The following is a 16,711-nucleotide window of genomic DNA, read 5'->3' on the forward strand; positions in this document are numbered from 1 at the left end:
GAGTTGAACGGAGAGGACCGGTGGATGAGGTAGCTGTTTCCCCCATGTGAGTGATCCAGGGAGTGGGTTCTGTTTTTTTGGAGAAGGTCCAACTTGGTTAGAGGCTATGCATCTCGTTCCCCGTATACAGGGCTGTGGACAGAAATAAAAAGAGTGAGTTATAACAAGTGGCTAGTGGGCTCAGAAATATCCAGTTATACATCATGTTCACAAATAAGCCATTATAGATGTGTTGATTGGTGTGATGACGGCGCTCCCTTAATATGACCTTACTAAAGAGCCCCTGAAGTGGAAAGGACCATCAGCTCACCTGTACACAGAGACAGAGGGACACGTAAGCAATGTCCAAGGAGGTGGTGACGTCAACAGGCTTCAGGAGTGACAGGTGGAGCATCGTTGTAGAGTGGGAACATCATGGTCGTCATGCCGACGAGAGGTCGGGCAGTCCTGCCGACATGTCACTATGAGCTCTGGGCCCCGGACAATGGAGAAAACTTGCAACCTCCTCTCTAGACGTCTCTGAACCATCCCACATGGAAGAGCTTCCCCGGGCTTCCCCTCTCCTGTGCTCACATAGTGTGTATAGCACAACCTAGGTAAAGGATAGAGGAAACTAGGAAATAGCACTTCTCAGAGTGTGTAACATGACACTACAACTCTTTCTGTCAGAGGGAGTAGCAAAATCAAAACAGTGGTATCAATGTATTATTAATATCATATCTTCTTTCTTACCAGCATTTATGCAATTACACACTTCACTCACTCAACCCTCTCCAAGTTCGCCACAGCGATTGCAACCCTGCCATGCACCCCTGATGTAAACACCTCCACCTCCCCTAGCCTCACTGTCAAGTTCTCCCTGCACCCCAGCTCCAAACAAGCCAGGGTTACATCACCCGACTGACAGGAATAGATAAGACTCCAGAGTCATGAACCCAGGTCTCAAAGGGTATAGTGAGGAACCAGGGCAAACCAGTGGCAGGGTTGAGGCTGAGGAAAGCCACAGTACAGGTCTTGCCAGTGCCACACTCAGCAAATGGGGCTTCAGCAAAACAGTAAGCCACATCCCCAGACAGGAGCATGACCAATAAGCTCACAGTAACAAAATCCTTTGTCCCCTAGGACTAGCCTAGAGTATTTTTATGTCTGGAAAGCACCTACTCAGGCATCATATGCAGTTATTCACCATTGAGTGTTGCATGTCAATGCCTCTGTACTTCCCCAGTGTTATATTAGGAAGTCCTTTACCATTCCATGATCTCATCAAACAGCTGTGATAATCATGTGAACAGTGCCTCAAGAAAGGATATTTTGTCCATACTCAAGAAAAAGTAATCATTTATACAAAAATAATTTATTCATTTTTGGTAGTTAGATTGGTAAATGAAATACATTGGAAAATCAGTGCTTTTAAGTAATATTTCTGCAGTTGAGCATGCAAGCAAAATCAACACTGATGACAACAGTAAAAATCATTCACAATTTATGACTTTTTTTGAATGGTGACTACATAGAAATGGTGAGCATCAAGGACAACAGTTTGCTGATGCCACTTCAACTCAAGGAGTCATCTGCTCAGCGAATGATTAGGCAGCAGTCAGAGTATTCTTTCTTCAAGCTGGTCCTGCCCAAGTCCCTCCTGAAGAAATAAGAGATTATTAAAAAAAAGAAAAGAAAAAAGTAATTTTCTCCCCTATTTCATGATATCCAATTGCGATCTTGTCTCGTTCCTGCAACTCCTTAACGGGCTTGGGAGAGACGAAAGTCGAGTCCTCCGAAACATGACCTGCCAAGCCACGTTTCTCAACACCTGCTCGCTTAACCCGGAAGCCAGCTGCACCAATGTGTCAGAGGAAACACCGTTCAACTAACGATCGTAGGTCAGCTTGCAGGCGCCCAGCCCGCCACAAGGAGTTGCTAGAGCACGATGAGCCAAGTAAAGCCCCACCCCCAAACCCTCCCCTAACCCAGACGACGCTGGGCCAATTGTGCGCCATCATATGGGACTTCCGGTCACGGCCAGTTGTGACACAGCCTGGGGTTCGATCCCAGGCTGTAGTGACGCCGCAACACAGCGATGCCTTAGACCGCTGCGCCACTCTGGAGGCCTGAAGAGATTTCTCTTTAGCCCACTTTTCCCCACTGAAACATTAAACCTAAGACACAAAATGGCACAGAGAGATGTCTGACCATGATGGGCCATTGCACTTCCTGCATAAGGACCGATCTGGTAGTGGTGGCACCCATTCACAGCATACATAACCCTGAAGAGCAGTGTCAGAATATCAAGAGGAGCTGAAGTCCACTTCTGTACCAACCTCTGGAAAGAAGACCATGGCCTAGAGGTGAAGAGATGGGAGAAATAGGATGGAAGGCAAGTATCATTAAAAAGGACATGCTAAGCATTGGGGAAGTCTGTTCATCCATACAATTACAAAAATAAATATATTTAGTACATATTTAGTACAACATTTCATTACTCATACCTACATGGTTACACTATTCTGCTAAATGAATTTCACAATACCTTCCCTAGCAGAATTCCACTTCCGTACCAACCTCTTGTGTAAGGAAAGAACAAGAGGCCGAGATGTGGGGGATGGGAGCAATAAGATGGGAATTAGTTGGATAGAAAAGGATACAAAAAGATACTAAGCATGGGCAAAGTATGTCATCAAATGGGACTTAAAGGTACTAAAAATAGAATTTTTATTGCATTGTAATTTCAGAAAATGTCCATAATATATCTGCCGCTAATAGCGGAATGATAGTGTTTCAGAGTATTACTTACCCGCTAGCGTTGGCTGTGATATTCGCCTATCATTTGGGAAAGCTGTTTGACTTTGACTAAATCCCTGCGAAATATCATTTAAAAAACAGAGTTTTTACAGCTGTTTGAAGCTGAACTTTTGTTTCACTGAAAAGATTTTTCACAGCAATTTAGATTGTACAATGAGTCGCTTCACTATTCAGTGAATATTTTCTCACAAACTGAAATTGAGCGAACAGTGTAGAATTTTACCAACCAGGAAATGAGAGCGATTTCCACTAGGTAAACAGCCAGTCAGAAAAGCTTTCCCATTTCGACAAGTGCCGCTTCAGCGGGGAAACCAATAGACGAATAGCACAGCAAATCACAACACTGGCGGGTATGTAATACTGTGAAACACTATCATTCCACTATTACTGCAGATATTATGGAAAACCTGAAATTACAATGCAAAAAAAAAAAAATCCTTTGTAGCACCTTTAAAGTACAATAAATCATAGTTCTGTATAAATGACCTTAATTGAACATTACCTCCACATGTCCATATTGTAGGATACAGCAAAAGACAGCACGACCGTCTCCTACATTGTGTCCACAACACCTATCCACAGATCATGGTTCTAACCCTACAAAAAGCAGAAGTGCTAAGAATACCAGGGCTTATCGTCCTATGTATCATGGGAGAGGGCATTAGTTAGATCACTAAGCCAAAACATAACATTTATTTAAGAGAATGATGGTGAAGAACATGGTAGGGTATGCAGTGGTTGAAAGATGGGAACTGTGACAATGTAAAATTAAGCACCTTCAGAGTTCGCAAGAGATTATACATTTGCCATCGCAAAGAAAAAGATGGTAAGAGGGTAATTTCCCCACTACTTTGAATATAAATTAAAAACATTGAAAAGCGTATTTTTCAGAATGGACCGAAATGCCATAGATTAAGTTAGTGCTGCTGCATATTGGCTTTCACTGACTGCAATGAGCATTGTCATGAAGCGCCTATAATAACGAGGAAAGATGGGGAAGTTCAAAGTGACGATAGTTCAAATCTGTTTATTAAAAAGCTTTGAAATCAAAAATGGCATCTGTAAAGAAAAGAAAACCATACATAAAACGCAGCTTTGGGGTATCTAGGTATGTAAATCGGCATATAATTAAACACAAAATGTCTAACAAATCAAATTTGCATAGGTAGTTAAATCACTACGCTAACAGTTGCGTCGCAAAACGTCTTGAATACTGGTAAGTACCACCCAAAACCAAGATCACACCAGTTAAAGCGATATTACACTAACACGTTGTTGGACTGATTATGCAAATGAGTGTGTGGTTTATTAATCAAACTGAAGCTAGATACAGCTCTGAAAAAGACATCTGCAGAATCTTCGTAACATTCATGTTTACCAAAATTACATGGATTGCTATTTAATTAACATTCAAATAGTCCCTTCATGAATATCACAGTTTAGAGGGTTTGTATCCATGAAAATGATTTTATGAAGGAAGAAATTTTATGTTAGGTCTTAGGCCAACATAGAGCCCTTAGGAGTACTGCGTCATTTCAAAATAGAATAACACCTCAAAAATACAGTAACCCCCTCTGCCTTTATCCTTTGCCCCAAAACAGCTTATGAACCTCGAACAATAAAATCAAGCAGAACAAATGTAAAACAGTTCAAGAAAGAGGACGAAACCGTAGACAAAAGCGTATTTTTTGTATGGGTGCCCGCAAGCAATAGAGTATCTTCCAGTAAGTCGCAGGTGAACGCAACGCCACAGACGAAGGGGGGGTATAGTGCCACGTGCATCAGGAGACGACGATCTTGTCGGATAATTTAACCCTGGAAAGAGAGCAAACCACACAAGTCAAGCGCATTTTACTCATGGAGGAACGCGCTGAGGTTCATTAAAACTTCCAGCATTCTTTAAAAGGCATATTACGATTTTACATTGTTCAGTTGAAGCAGATTTGGAGAGTTTGTAAAAAGCTAAGGATATGGTGAAACAATGCATTTGGAGCTTTTCTAGTCTGGTATTTTAAGCGAGACACTGAACGTCAATGCGAGGAGTCACCCCTAATTCAAACCTTCCACTCCCCATTGTTTTAAGTGAGCTAGATATGAAGTGTAATTGCATAGTGTACTATCCTGTTTCTGATATCTCACCTTGAGTCAAGCACCAGTGTGCGTTCAATACGAGTAGCGGGCAGGAGGCGGCAGAGGCACCCTCTCAGCATAGGGGTCTCTGGTACGTGGTACACTGTACATCGCTGGCCTGGACAGAGGAGAGAGCCGAGAGCGCTCATAGGAGTAGCCGTTACCTGCGGGGGGCATGGGGGGAGGGGGTCTTCTGATGGGACTGCGATCACGGGCATAGTAGGAGGACGGAGGAGGGAGGGGGCGACGCTCGTACGGGTTGATGGAGGCCCCAAGGCGCTCCCTAACCATGGCAGAAGGGGGTGGTGGTGGAGGGGGTATGGAGCCAACACGCCTATCATCTCCATAGCCTGAAAGGCCACCGTAAGGGGCAGGGCGCGCTCTGTACTTCTCATAGTAATCGACCACCCCGTAGCTTTCTCTCTCACGCTCATAAGCACGCTCTGGGGGGTAAGGGGCTCGTCTAGGGGGAGGTGGTGGTGGAGGGGGGCCAGGGTAACCCCCTGACATGCGACCTCTGTAATAAGGGGCTCACGCAGCCCCCTGTCCCCAGGGTAGCCACGGGGTGGTGGCCAGTATCCACCCCTATCTAGTGGGGGGCCGTAATCCTCTTCCTCCCCTCTGGGACGGCTTTTTGACATCTGAACGTGTATCCGTTTGCCTAAAGAGGAAAACCATGATTAACAGTCAGACAGTGACATGCCAAAGTCCATATTTAACTTCAGGACTTTCCAACGGTTCAATCATAAATCTTAAATTAGGGTAATTTTCTTACCTTGGAAGTCAGTGTTGTCTAATCCCTTTATGGCATCCTTGGCCTCATCTGAGTTGGACATGTGGATGAATGCGAAATTCTTTATGATGGCACATTCTGTCACTGTTCCATACTCCTCGAACAGAGTGCGGAGCTCATCGCCGTTTCCTTTCTCCACATTGGCCACATGAAGTTTCACTGGACCCTGGTTCTTCCCCCTGCTCGGCTCCACATTGATTGGCCTGCCATGAAGCTTGAAGAGGTGCAGGCTGCGGATGGCTTTGGTTGCAGACTTGCGGTCATCCATGTGGACAAACGCGTAGTTTTTGAACTTTGCACATTCTGTCACTGTGCCATGTTCAGTAAACAGGGCCTCAATCTCATCCTTTTCGACCTCGTTAGGAAGGTTTCCAATAAAGATCTTCACCATCTTTATGTTAACGCAGAGCCTGTGAGAGAGAAGAGGCATGTCAATATACCAGTTAGGCTGCAAATAAAGTCGTGATGTCGAGTGGGCGGCATGGACAGGAAGTGCAATGGTTAACGTTAGGTTAGCTAGCTAACTAGTGCGACTTAATTCAAACTGGCCGAACAATTACTGAATACTAGTTAGACAAAGATTGTTCAACGTCTATGTTCAATGTCTAAGTTCACATTTCTAAAGTCTGGCAAGCTGTTGTCTGGTAAGCAAAGTTAGCTATGGAATATCGAAAGTAGGCAAGACTTCCTTCTTCATCACAGCGTCGACTGGGTGGCTAACGACGTTAGCAAGCCAACTTAGCTAATGTTAGCTAGCTAGCTAAGGACGTTAGCTATGATAGTTAACTAGCTAGTTCAATATAACGACCAAAATAAAAATGGCAAATTCATGCAATACAATTATCGTAAAGCAAGTTCAGACAGTTAACTTGGCATAAAAATATAGAAATAAAGAATACATTGCTGTAGTAAGATTCCACAAACTCACCTCACTGCTACTAGGACGACGACACACGTTAACGTTACACCAACCCTTCTTCTATGCGTATAATGGCGGTCCACAAACAAACGTTTGAGGTGCATGAAGCGGATATAAACCTCACGTCCGTTTTTTTTAACAATGCAACAAGTCCCGCCCACTAACAAGTTTGATTGGTGAATGGTCTTGCCAGTAAAGTATTCTCCGTCAAATATGCAGCTTGATTGGACAAACTGGCAAAAAAATAAAAAATTACGGAGGAGAAAAAAGGGATTAGTTCGTTTTACAAGGCCCGGTGCTCCTGGTAGGTAGAGTTAATTTATTTTAGACCATTCCATTGGCCCTTAAGTGAACTCTCCACTTAAACCGGGGAACCGACCCATTCAAAACGAACTGGCCCCATCACAACAAAGTGATTTTCAAATTAATCTTCCGGTAAATCGACTCAACTTTGCTCTTCTTTTTTCAACCCATGTGCTGCTCAGTGCTAACCAATGTAAATAGGTGCTCACACATCTCAGTATACGTACACCCAAATAATTCATTTTCAGACAATTAAAGTTAAAATATTTTATTAATTACATTAATATTCTCTAAAGTACAAAATTGGTATGGTACATGAATCAGATACCGTAGTTGCATGGTTGTGTTAATCGTGTCATTTTAAGTGTTAGCGTCTAACAAGCTATATAAAACACTAAGGACGTTTATATTTTAATTCATTCATTGCAATCATTGTCATTCTGATAGTGTTATGATTTCCTGATAATGTTATGATTTCTCTAAAAGTGTTTGCTTTTCTATCATTTTTTTAAACAGATACCTATGTGATGCACTGTTGGCTGGCTGTGCTGCCTGTTTCACATTCTAGAATGGCATTCATCCACAACCCCCTCATTTATCTCTTGCTTATGCTAGCTATATTGTGGCGCGGAGGGGTAGAGTCCTACAGGCATAGGCTGTAGAGACATAGAGGGGTGAGGGGCTTGAGGGGGATACATGTTGATCTGGACAGGGGATGGGACATTGACGAGGAGGAGAGGGCGCTGACGTAACTTCAGCTCTCGGGCCATCTGGCACCAGGCACAGGGGGTGCAGCAGGTGACCAAGAGGCAGTCATTGCACATGGTCCCCTACAGTCGGTGGTGGTAGGTGCGGAGGATAAGAGACAGATATTAATTAGACAGATGGGTTGTCAGATCATGTGAATACAGTGAATTTCATTCCCATGATCACATCTCTTCTACTGGCATTATTCAATGATATAATATATGCCATTGGCCCTATTATTGCAGTCATCATGATTATGTATTTATTGATCTTGTCTAGCATCACCTGACAGCTCTGTGTGTATGAGGCACTAGTTAATTGTATAATAGGAGATGTTACGATATCAGCGAAGAGTAATGTCAGGGGTGTTTCACTCTACCCGGATGCGGTATCTCTCCCTCATGGTGCTCCGGAGGGCCAGAGAAGAAACTGGGACCCAGTAGATGAAAATGTCCAGCAGGGGGAGACAGAAACACTCTCCAAAGTCTGTACTGGTCTGACATCTCTGACAGCATGGGCACCAGAACCCCAAGCAACCTGACAAGAGACAGACAGACAGACAAAGTTACTCACACACGCATGCACACACATGGACACATATGGACACACGGACACACACACATACACACACACACACACACACACACACACACACACACACACACACACACACACACACACACACACACACAGACTCATTAAATACACTCACAGATATTCATGTTGTCACAACAGTCAAAGATGCCGCTGCTCCACACCTCAGTCTTTATGTCAGCAGGGGACCGAAACATGCTTGGCTGTACGCTCACTATAGGCTGGACTGCCATCACTATGGATATACAGAGGACAATGCAAATCAAAAGCACTGCCAGAGATCTGCCCAGGTAATATGGAGTTGAGTTATATGAGGAACTGAAAATAATATACATGAATATATATACACATGAGTCATGCAGATTAAATTAAAATGTATTTTTGTTATCAGGTTATTCTGCTATTCAGCTAAGATACTCCTGGAATTTAAACTTCTGAGATCACAAAAAAATACATCTGTAACGCCCTGGCCATAGAGAGGGGTTTTTTGTTCTTTATTTTGGTTAGGCCAGGGTGTTACATTGGGTGGGCGTTCTATGTTCATTTTTCTATGTTTTTGTATTTCTTTGTTTTGGGCCGTGTGTGTGTGTGGCTCCCAATCAGGCACAGCTGAAGTGCGTTGTTGCTGATTGGGAGTCACACATAAGGAGCATGTTTTTCCATTGGGTTTTGTGGGTAATTGTTTCTGCTCAGTGTGTTACCTGTCAGTACTGTTTGGCTGTCTGGTTTTTTGTATCGTTTTCTTACGTAATTAAATATTCATGATGAACACTAACTCCGCTGCACCTTGGTCTACTCTCTCTTCAGACAGCCGTTACAACATCTCCTTTCACTATTGCCAGAGGGAGCAGGTCAGTAGCTAATACAACAGTGTTTATTGGTTGGTATGACGATCTAAAACTCTAGTAGCAGGCTGGTTGTCAGGAAGTATGTGTATACTCGGCTCAAAGGGGCGGGTCTGGTCTTTTCACAGTAAACAGAAGAACAGAAGCACGTCTCCTCCCCTTCAATTCATCTCTAGGGAACTGGTAGTTTTGCTAGTCAGACGGGTTGCCTCCCACATTAACAATGTTCTAGCATTCACTAGTGCTGTTGCCTATGTGTTGCTCTAGGTCTGGGATTTTAGAGACTACGGAACTGGTCTCTCGGAGCACTCAAAACAATTGAAGTTGTGGTTCAAATGTGGTGTGATTATAAACTGGTTTAGGTACTCACAGAATGGGTCAACTTTATGTGCGGTTAATGTTCTGATCTATTGTAAATGTCATAGATTTTCTGCTATGATAACTTTAACATTTACTTTGAGTATTACTATATGCAATGACAGCGTTCAGTCTCTTATAACTTATCAACAGCTCTACAGCTGAATGTAAAGTTATTATTTCAAAAGCAAAGACAACATCCATCATTTATTTCACATACAAATTACCGGATATACTATATTGATTATGATAAAACCACATTAATGGAAATGATATTGCTTTTAACCCACTATATTTCTGTAAACTATTTTTCATTCCAAATTGCTTGAAAGATACCTCACATTGCACATCATCATTAATATTGTCTGTTTTCACTTATGACATTAAAATAACATTTGTCTTATCATCAAAGAACCACAAAATACATCTCAGCCTACCTGCTTCTAGAGGTGATGGTGATGGTCAGGTCTACGGCGTGTCTCGAAGGGGTGGAGATGCAGAAAACAAGGCTGGATACACAGAATCCAATTCACATGGATGGATGGGTCGACACACAACTAATGATATCTCAGGTGAGCACAGGTTAGTGTATACCTGAGGTTCTCTCTGGCAACCAAATGTATGGTGGGTGGAACCTGTGTGTGTGTCACTATCACTCGTGAAATTTGTATTGTCATAGGGGAGAGTGGGGTAAGAGTTTATCTTTTACATTTAGAAGCGCTACATCAAGGGAAATACAGTATTCTTTCTAACAAAGATATCTACATTGAACAAAAATATAAACGCAACATGCAACAATTTCAAAGATTTTACTGAGTTACAGTTCCTATATGGAAATCAGTCAATTAAAATAAATAAATTAGGTCATAATCTAAGGATTGCACATGAATGACAAGTGAAAACAGATATGCATCTGTACCTTTAAAAAGAAGGTGGGAACGTGGATCCGAAAACCAGTCAGTATCTGGTGTGACCATCATTTGCCTCAAACAGTGCAACACATCTCTTTCACTTAGAGTTGATCAGGCTGTTGATTGGGGTCTGTAGAATCTTTTCCCAATCCTCTTCAATGGCTGTGCAAAGTTACTGGATATTGGCGAGAACTGGAACACGCTGTCGTACACATCCATCCGAAGCATCCCAGACACGCTCAATGCCTCTTGAGATTGCAGGCCATGGAGGAACAGGGACGTTTTCAGCTTCCAGGAATTGTGTCCAGATTCTTGCAACATGGGGCCATGCATTATCATGCTGAAACATGAGGTCATGGCGGTGGATGAATGACACAATGGGCCTCAGGATCTCGTCATGGTATCTCCGTCCATTAAAATTGCCATTAATAAAATGCAGCTTATGCCTGCCCAAACCATAACCCCACCTCCCCATGGGTCACTCTGTTCACAATGTTGACATCAGCAAACCACTGACCCACACAATGCCATGCACGCTGTCTGTCATCTGCCCGGTACAGTTGAAACCGGGATTCATCCAATTCTCCAGGCCATCGAAGGTGAGCATTTGCCCACTGAAGTCGGTTACGACGCCGAACTGGTTAAGACCCTGGTGAGGACGACTGGTCTCAGATGATCCGGCAGGTGAAGAAGTCGGATGCGGAGGTCCTGGGCTGGAGTGGTTACACGTGGCCTGCAGTTGTGAGGCCGGTTGGACGTAATGCCAAATTCTCAAAAATGATGGAGGCGGCTTATGATAGGGAAATTAACATTCAATTCTCTGGCAACAGCTCTGGTGATCATTCCTGCAGTCAGCATGCCAATGGCACGCTCCCTCAAAACTTTAGACCTTTGTGGCATTGTGTTATGTGACAAAACTGTACATTTGTTTAGTGTCTCTTTATTGTCCCCAGCACAAGGTGCACTTGTTTAATGATCATGCTGTTTTAATCAGCTTCTTGATATGCCACACCTGTCAGGTGGATGGATTATCTTGACAAAGGCGAAATGCTCATGAAGAGGGATGTAAACAAATTTGTGCACAACATTTGAGAGAAATAACCTTTTTGTGCGTATGGAAAATGTATTTTATTTCAGCTCATGAAACATGGGACCAACACTTTACATGTTGCATTCATATTTTTGTTCAGTTTACATATATTTCAGAATGTTGTGTACATCTGGAAAAAAATCTGAATTCATGTAAACACAACAGTTTTGAAAACATAGCTTGCCCAAAGAAAGTGGTCTCTTGGCACAAAACATTAAGGACACCTGCTCTTTTGATGACAGACTGACCAGATGAATCCAGGTGAAAGCTGTGATCCCTTATCGATGTCACTTGTTAAATCCATTTCAATCAGTGTAGATGAAGAGGAGGAGACAGGTTAAAGAAGGATTTTTAAGCCTTGAGATAATTGAGACAAGCATTGTGTATGTGTGTGCCATTCAGAGGGTGAATGGGCAAGACAAAAGATTTAAGTGCTTTTTAACGGGGTATGATAGTAGGTGCCAGGCGCATTGGTTTTTGTCAAGAACTGCAACGCTGATTTTTCACGCTCAACATTTTCCCATGTGTATCAAGAATGGTCCACCACCAAAAGAACATCCGGCCAATTTGACACAACTGTGGGAAGCATTGGAGTCAACATGGGGAAGCATCCCTGTGGAATGCTTTCGACACCTTGTAGAGTCAGTCCATACCCATGCAAATTGAGGCTGTTCCGAAGACAAAATATTAGGAACGTGTTCCAAATTAAGGTGTTCCTAATGTTTGGTATACTCAGTGTAGATCTCTTTGTTCAATATCACTTACCCTTCCATTTCTTGACCAGTTGTTTGGGACAGGGATGTTGTTTCGATGTGCCAATTCATAGGCAAGTTCTCAGCATTTGAGGATACTAAGCCCATTGGTATTTTGTATTTTTGTTTTGATCATGGATCCCCATTAGTTCCTGCCAAGGCAGCAGCTACACTTCCTGGGGTCCAGCAAAATTAATTAAATTACAATACATTCACAACTGATTTCACAACCCATATATTGCACCGAGCTGTCTGTTTGAACTACTTGCACACAGTTCGGACACCCATGCATACCCCACAAGACATGCCACCAGAGGTCTCTTCACATTCCCGGCTGTTCCATAAGGTGTATTTTTATCTGTTTTTTAATCAAATTTTACTGCTAGCTTGAGTTACTTGATGTGGAATAGAGTTCCATGTAGTCATAGCTCTATGTAGGACAGTGTGCCTCCCATAGTCTGTTCTGGACTTGGGGACTGTGAAGAAACCTCTTGTTGTCACAGATCCCCCTGGTACTGCTGCTCATTCCATTCACCAGCTCCGGAGGTCTACGTCACCGGCCTTCTAGGCGTCACTGAACTGGATTCATTACCATCAACCCCGGACTGTCTTGTCTCAATTCGCACACCTGGTTCCCATTCCCCCTGATTAGTATGTGGATATATGTGCCCTCTGTTCCCCATTGTCCTTGTCGGTTATTGTTACCATGTCCGTTGGTCTTGTGAGCACCTGTGCTGTTGTATTGGCTTCCATGCTACGCGTTATTGTGCACTTGTTTTATGGGTCTTGTCCTGTGTATTATTTAGAGGTTTACACCTCACTCTTTTGTTTGGGTGGAGAAATGAAAACCCCCTATTACGTATTCCTGCGCTTGTCTCCTATCATTATACAGCGTGACACTTTTTGCATGTCTTGTGGGGTATGTATGGGTGTCCAAGCTGTGTGCCAGTAGTTCAAACAGACAGCTCGGTGCATTCAACATGTCAATACCTCTCACAAATACAAGTAGTGATGAAGTCAATCTCTCCTAGACTTTGAGCCAGGAGAGATCCCCATCCTAGCTACTGTTGTATCAATATGTCTTGACCATGACCGTTTACAATCCAGGGTTACTCCAAGCAGTTTAGTCACCTCAACTTGCTCAATTTCCACATTATTCATTGCAAGGTTTAGTTGAAGTTTAGCGTTTAGTGAATGATTTGTCCCAAATACAATGCTTTTAGTTTTGAAATATTTAGGACTCACTTATTCCTTGCCACCCATTCTGAAACTAACTGCAGCTCTTTGTTAAGTGTTGCAGTCATTTCAGTTGCTGTAGTAGCTGACGGGTATATTGCTGAGTCATCCGTATGGTATGCACAGACACACTGGCTTTACTAAAATGTCGTTTAGTAAAGATTGAAAAAAAGTACAATGAAACTGGTCTGTGAGATTCTTGATATATTTTGCGAGCTCAAACCCAATGTCATCAGATAAGACCTTGAGTGCCTCTGCTACTCTATCATAGCCTATCTTTCGCACCAGTACATTTGTATTTTTTGTCAATGTACCTCTTCAGTGTCATGGTCTATTTTTCATCCCTTGCTGCTGCTAGAATGGAATTCTTCCCTTCTCTCACTGCCTTGGTTGCTCTCTGAAGAACCTGAAGAGGGGCTAGACCCCTTCTTGTTTTGTGCTTGTATACACGGAGATGCATGACGATGTCTGCTCTGAAAGAATAAAAATGCACTATCTTGAGTTTATACGCATGACACTGCAAAAACACTATGCATATTATGCATAAAACGGACAAAATGTAATCATCATTTGTATTGGGTATGGCGGCCATTGGCTCAATTTAACCCAAGGCAAACATTTTGACTCTATTAGCCAACACCGCTACAAGGATGCACTTTCATGCTAGGTTTAGGACCTGATATTGTAACTTATAGAGACCCCAACTGATGTACAAAACAATCTACTTTGGTTTAAATACAAGCACCATGAACCATATAACACAAATTAATTTGACTTTGTGAAAATCCGATGTGTCTTCAGCTCCCGAGACATCTGACACGAGGCACAAAGCTTGCAGAATGTGACCACTAGGCAGTTATCACACATTGACCCCTATAGGGGAGAGAGAGAGAACTTCAGGAACAGGTCAGGGACCTGTCTGTAATGGACAGTTGTGATGACATTCAGTCCACTACCCACCCAATAGGGCAGCGCACAATTGGCCCAGCGTCGTCCGGGTTAGGGTTTGGCCGGGGTTGGCCAATTTTAAAAATTGTCTGCCAGTCATACAGAGAGAGAATTTAGAACTAGCGCTAACTAGAGGTTTTCACGGTCAGGTTACTTGGTCAGGAAAAACTTGTGGCTGTAGTTGTCATGACACCTGTTGTATTTACCTGGATGTGGTAACTCTCCCTCATAGAGCTACTCATAGACAGAGTAACAAATGGGACTGGGGCACAGTAGAACAAGTCCAGCAGGGGGAGACAAGCACGCTGGCCAAGCTGACTGGCCGTGAGACACCACAGACAACAGGAGCACCAGGAGCCACAGCATCCTGTCGGAAGGATTGGGTGTTTATGAGGTTATAGTTCAACAGAGTAAAGAGCGCTGATGAAGGCTTCTTACCTAATCATAATTTGAGTTAATTTCAATATGGTAGGACTGTCCCTCAGAGAGACAGATGGTAGACAGACAGACAGGCAGGCAGGCAGGCAGGCAGACAGACAGGTTTGTGCTCTACAGATGCCCATGTCTTCGCAGCAGGCAAAGAGACCACTGCTCCAACATCTGCCATCTCTGCTAAGACCACAAAATGTCTAGAAGGAAAATACCACTTTTTGAGTTTTATGCAGGCTATTAGATTTGATGTTGTGATCACAGGAGGTTGGTGACACCTTAATTGGGGAGGACGGCTTGTGGTAAAGGCTGGAATGGAATTAGTGGAATGGTATTAAATACTGTACATCAAACACATGGTTTCCATGTGTTTGATGCCATTCCATTTGCTCCGTCCCAGACAGGATTACGAGCCATCCTCCCCTCAGCAGCCTCCACTGGTTATGATCCAATACCATAATCATCACATTGTTGTACACTGTACATTAACTTGTACCAGCCAAAACACTATTGTACATCTATCAAATTAAATCAAATGTATTTATAAGGCCCTTTTTAGATCAGCAGATGTCACAAAGTGCTAGATTTATATGAACTGAAATGGCACCTTGGCATAAACCAAACACAGAATCGTTAATCAATCTTGATTTCTAGCACACGGATAGGTGTCCATTTTGTGCAACACAGTAATGTCTTTGCTGTCATATGTATGTGGCAATAACAGTCCATGTAACAACATCAGAGAGTTAAAAAGGAAAAATGACCCACCTATTGAGAGGTCAGTGCTGGTCATGACTTGGGGACTGTCAGGTGTTAATATGGAGGTGATTGCGAGGGATCAAAAGTGCCTTGTTACATACTACGTTACTGTTAAGGGCAGCCCATTTACTATTGTCTGTGTATGTCACCCTTTACTACTGTATTTGCTAATATTTACTGACTCTGAAAGCCATGGCTGCAAGCCTATGCCCTGAGATTGAATAAATATCAGCAATATGGTATTATGCCTTATTATGTGGTTGTGGGTGGAAACTATTGGTGGGGGAAGGGGAAGTTTTCCCCATGCTATATCAAGTGTTTGGGTTTAAGAAAAGCTCTCTCTAAGCCTATATGTGAATGACTAAATTATCAATCATACTATGGGAATATACTCTTACGTAAGAGTAAAATGGGCCCAAATCTATCATTGGATGCAATGGATGCTTGTTGAGCTTGCTCAACCAACCTGTCACGTCCTGACCAGCAGAGGGCATTTTGCTTAGTCTTGGTCAGGATGTGGCAGGGGGTTTGTGTTTGTTAAATGTTGGGTTGATGATTGGGACTTCCAATTGAAGGCCGGTGAGTATAGTTGCCTTTGATTGGAAGTCCTATATAGGTGTGTGTGTTTGTCTTTGGGGGTTGTGGGGAATTGTTTTTGCACTGCGTTTATAGCCTGCAGAACTGTCACTGTTGTCACCTTTTTGTGATATTAAGTGTATGCTTTACTCCTTAATTTCAATTAAAGATGAGTATTCACATACCTGCTGCGCCTTGGTCCATTTATGAAGACAGCCGTTACAGAACCACCCACCAAACCAGGACCAAGCAGCGGAAGAAGGCTGGCGAGGACTGGGAGACACGACGGGTAAGGGAGACCGAGAGGCACCCCCAAGATTTTTTTAGGGGGGGCACAAGGGCTGGTTGACGGGGCAAGACTGGAGTGCCAGTCAACAGTCACCAGAGCTGCCGCCAGTCAACAGTCACCAGAGCTGCCCGCCAGTCAACAGTCACCAGAGCTGCCCGCCAGTCAACAGTCACCAGAGCTGCCCGCCAGTCAACAGTCACCAGAGCTGCCCGCCAGTCAACAGTCACCAGAGCT

At 43.3% G+C, this 16,711-nt stretch overlaps 2 protein-coding genes across 2 annotated transcripts; both read right to left on the reverse strand.

Moving 5' to 3' along the window:
• Positions 1–3,810: 3,810 nt before the first annotated feature.
• LOC106608730 (RNA-binding protein 4.1) lies at positions 3,811–6,789 on the reverse strand. Its single transcript, XM_014206834.2, is given in 5 exon segments — positions 3,811–4,614; positions 4,939–5,459; positions 5,462–5,590; positions 5,705–6,132; positions 6,651–6,789. Coding segments are annotated over 4 exon segments (1,149 nt in total). The 5' UTR covers positions 6,746–6,789; the 3' UTR covers positions 3,811–4,614; positions 4,939–4,962.
• Positions 6,790–7,196: 407 nt separating this feature from the next.
• On the reverse strand, positions 7,197–10,076 carry ponzr6 (plac8 onzin related protein 6). Its single transcript, XM_014206940.2, has 4 exons — positions 9,925–10,076; positions 8,404–8,520; positions 8,071–8,228; positions 7,197–7,774 (listed from the first exon to the last, which is right to left on the reverse strand). The coding sequence occupies exons 2-4, from the start codon at positions 8,516–8,518 to the stop codon at positions 7,556–7,558; spliced, it is 492 nt and encodes a 163-aa protein (XP_014062415.1). The 5' UTR covers positions 8,519–8,520; positions 9,925–10,076; the 3' UTR covers positions 7,197–7,555.
• Between the last annotated feature and the right edge of the window lie 6,635 nt (positions 10,077–16,711).

This window comes from Salmo salar, chromosome ssa07 (genome assembly GCF_905237065.1).
Source record: "Salmo salar chromosome ssa07, Ssal_v3.1, whole genome shotgun sequence".
NCBI classification, from domain to species: domain Eukaryota; kingdom Metazoa; phylum Chordata; class Actinopteri; order Salmoniformes; family Salmonidae; genus Salmo; species Salmo salar.

Coding starts and splice junctions, on each gene's coding strand:
- ponzr6 (XM_014206940.2), bottom strand. CDS start 8,518: ATGGCAGTCCAGCCTATAGTGAGCGTACAGCCAAGCATGTTTCGGTCC. Junction 8,229..8,403: donor TTGTGACAACATGAATATCT/GTGAGTGTATTT, acceptor GTCTCTTGTCAG/GTTGCTTGGGGTTCTGGTGC. Junction 7,775..8,070: donor GGGAGAGATACCGCATCCGG/GTAGAGTGAAAC, acceptor CACCGACTGTAG/GGGACCATGTGCAATGACTG.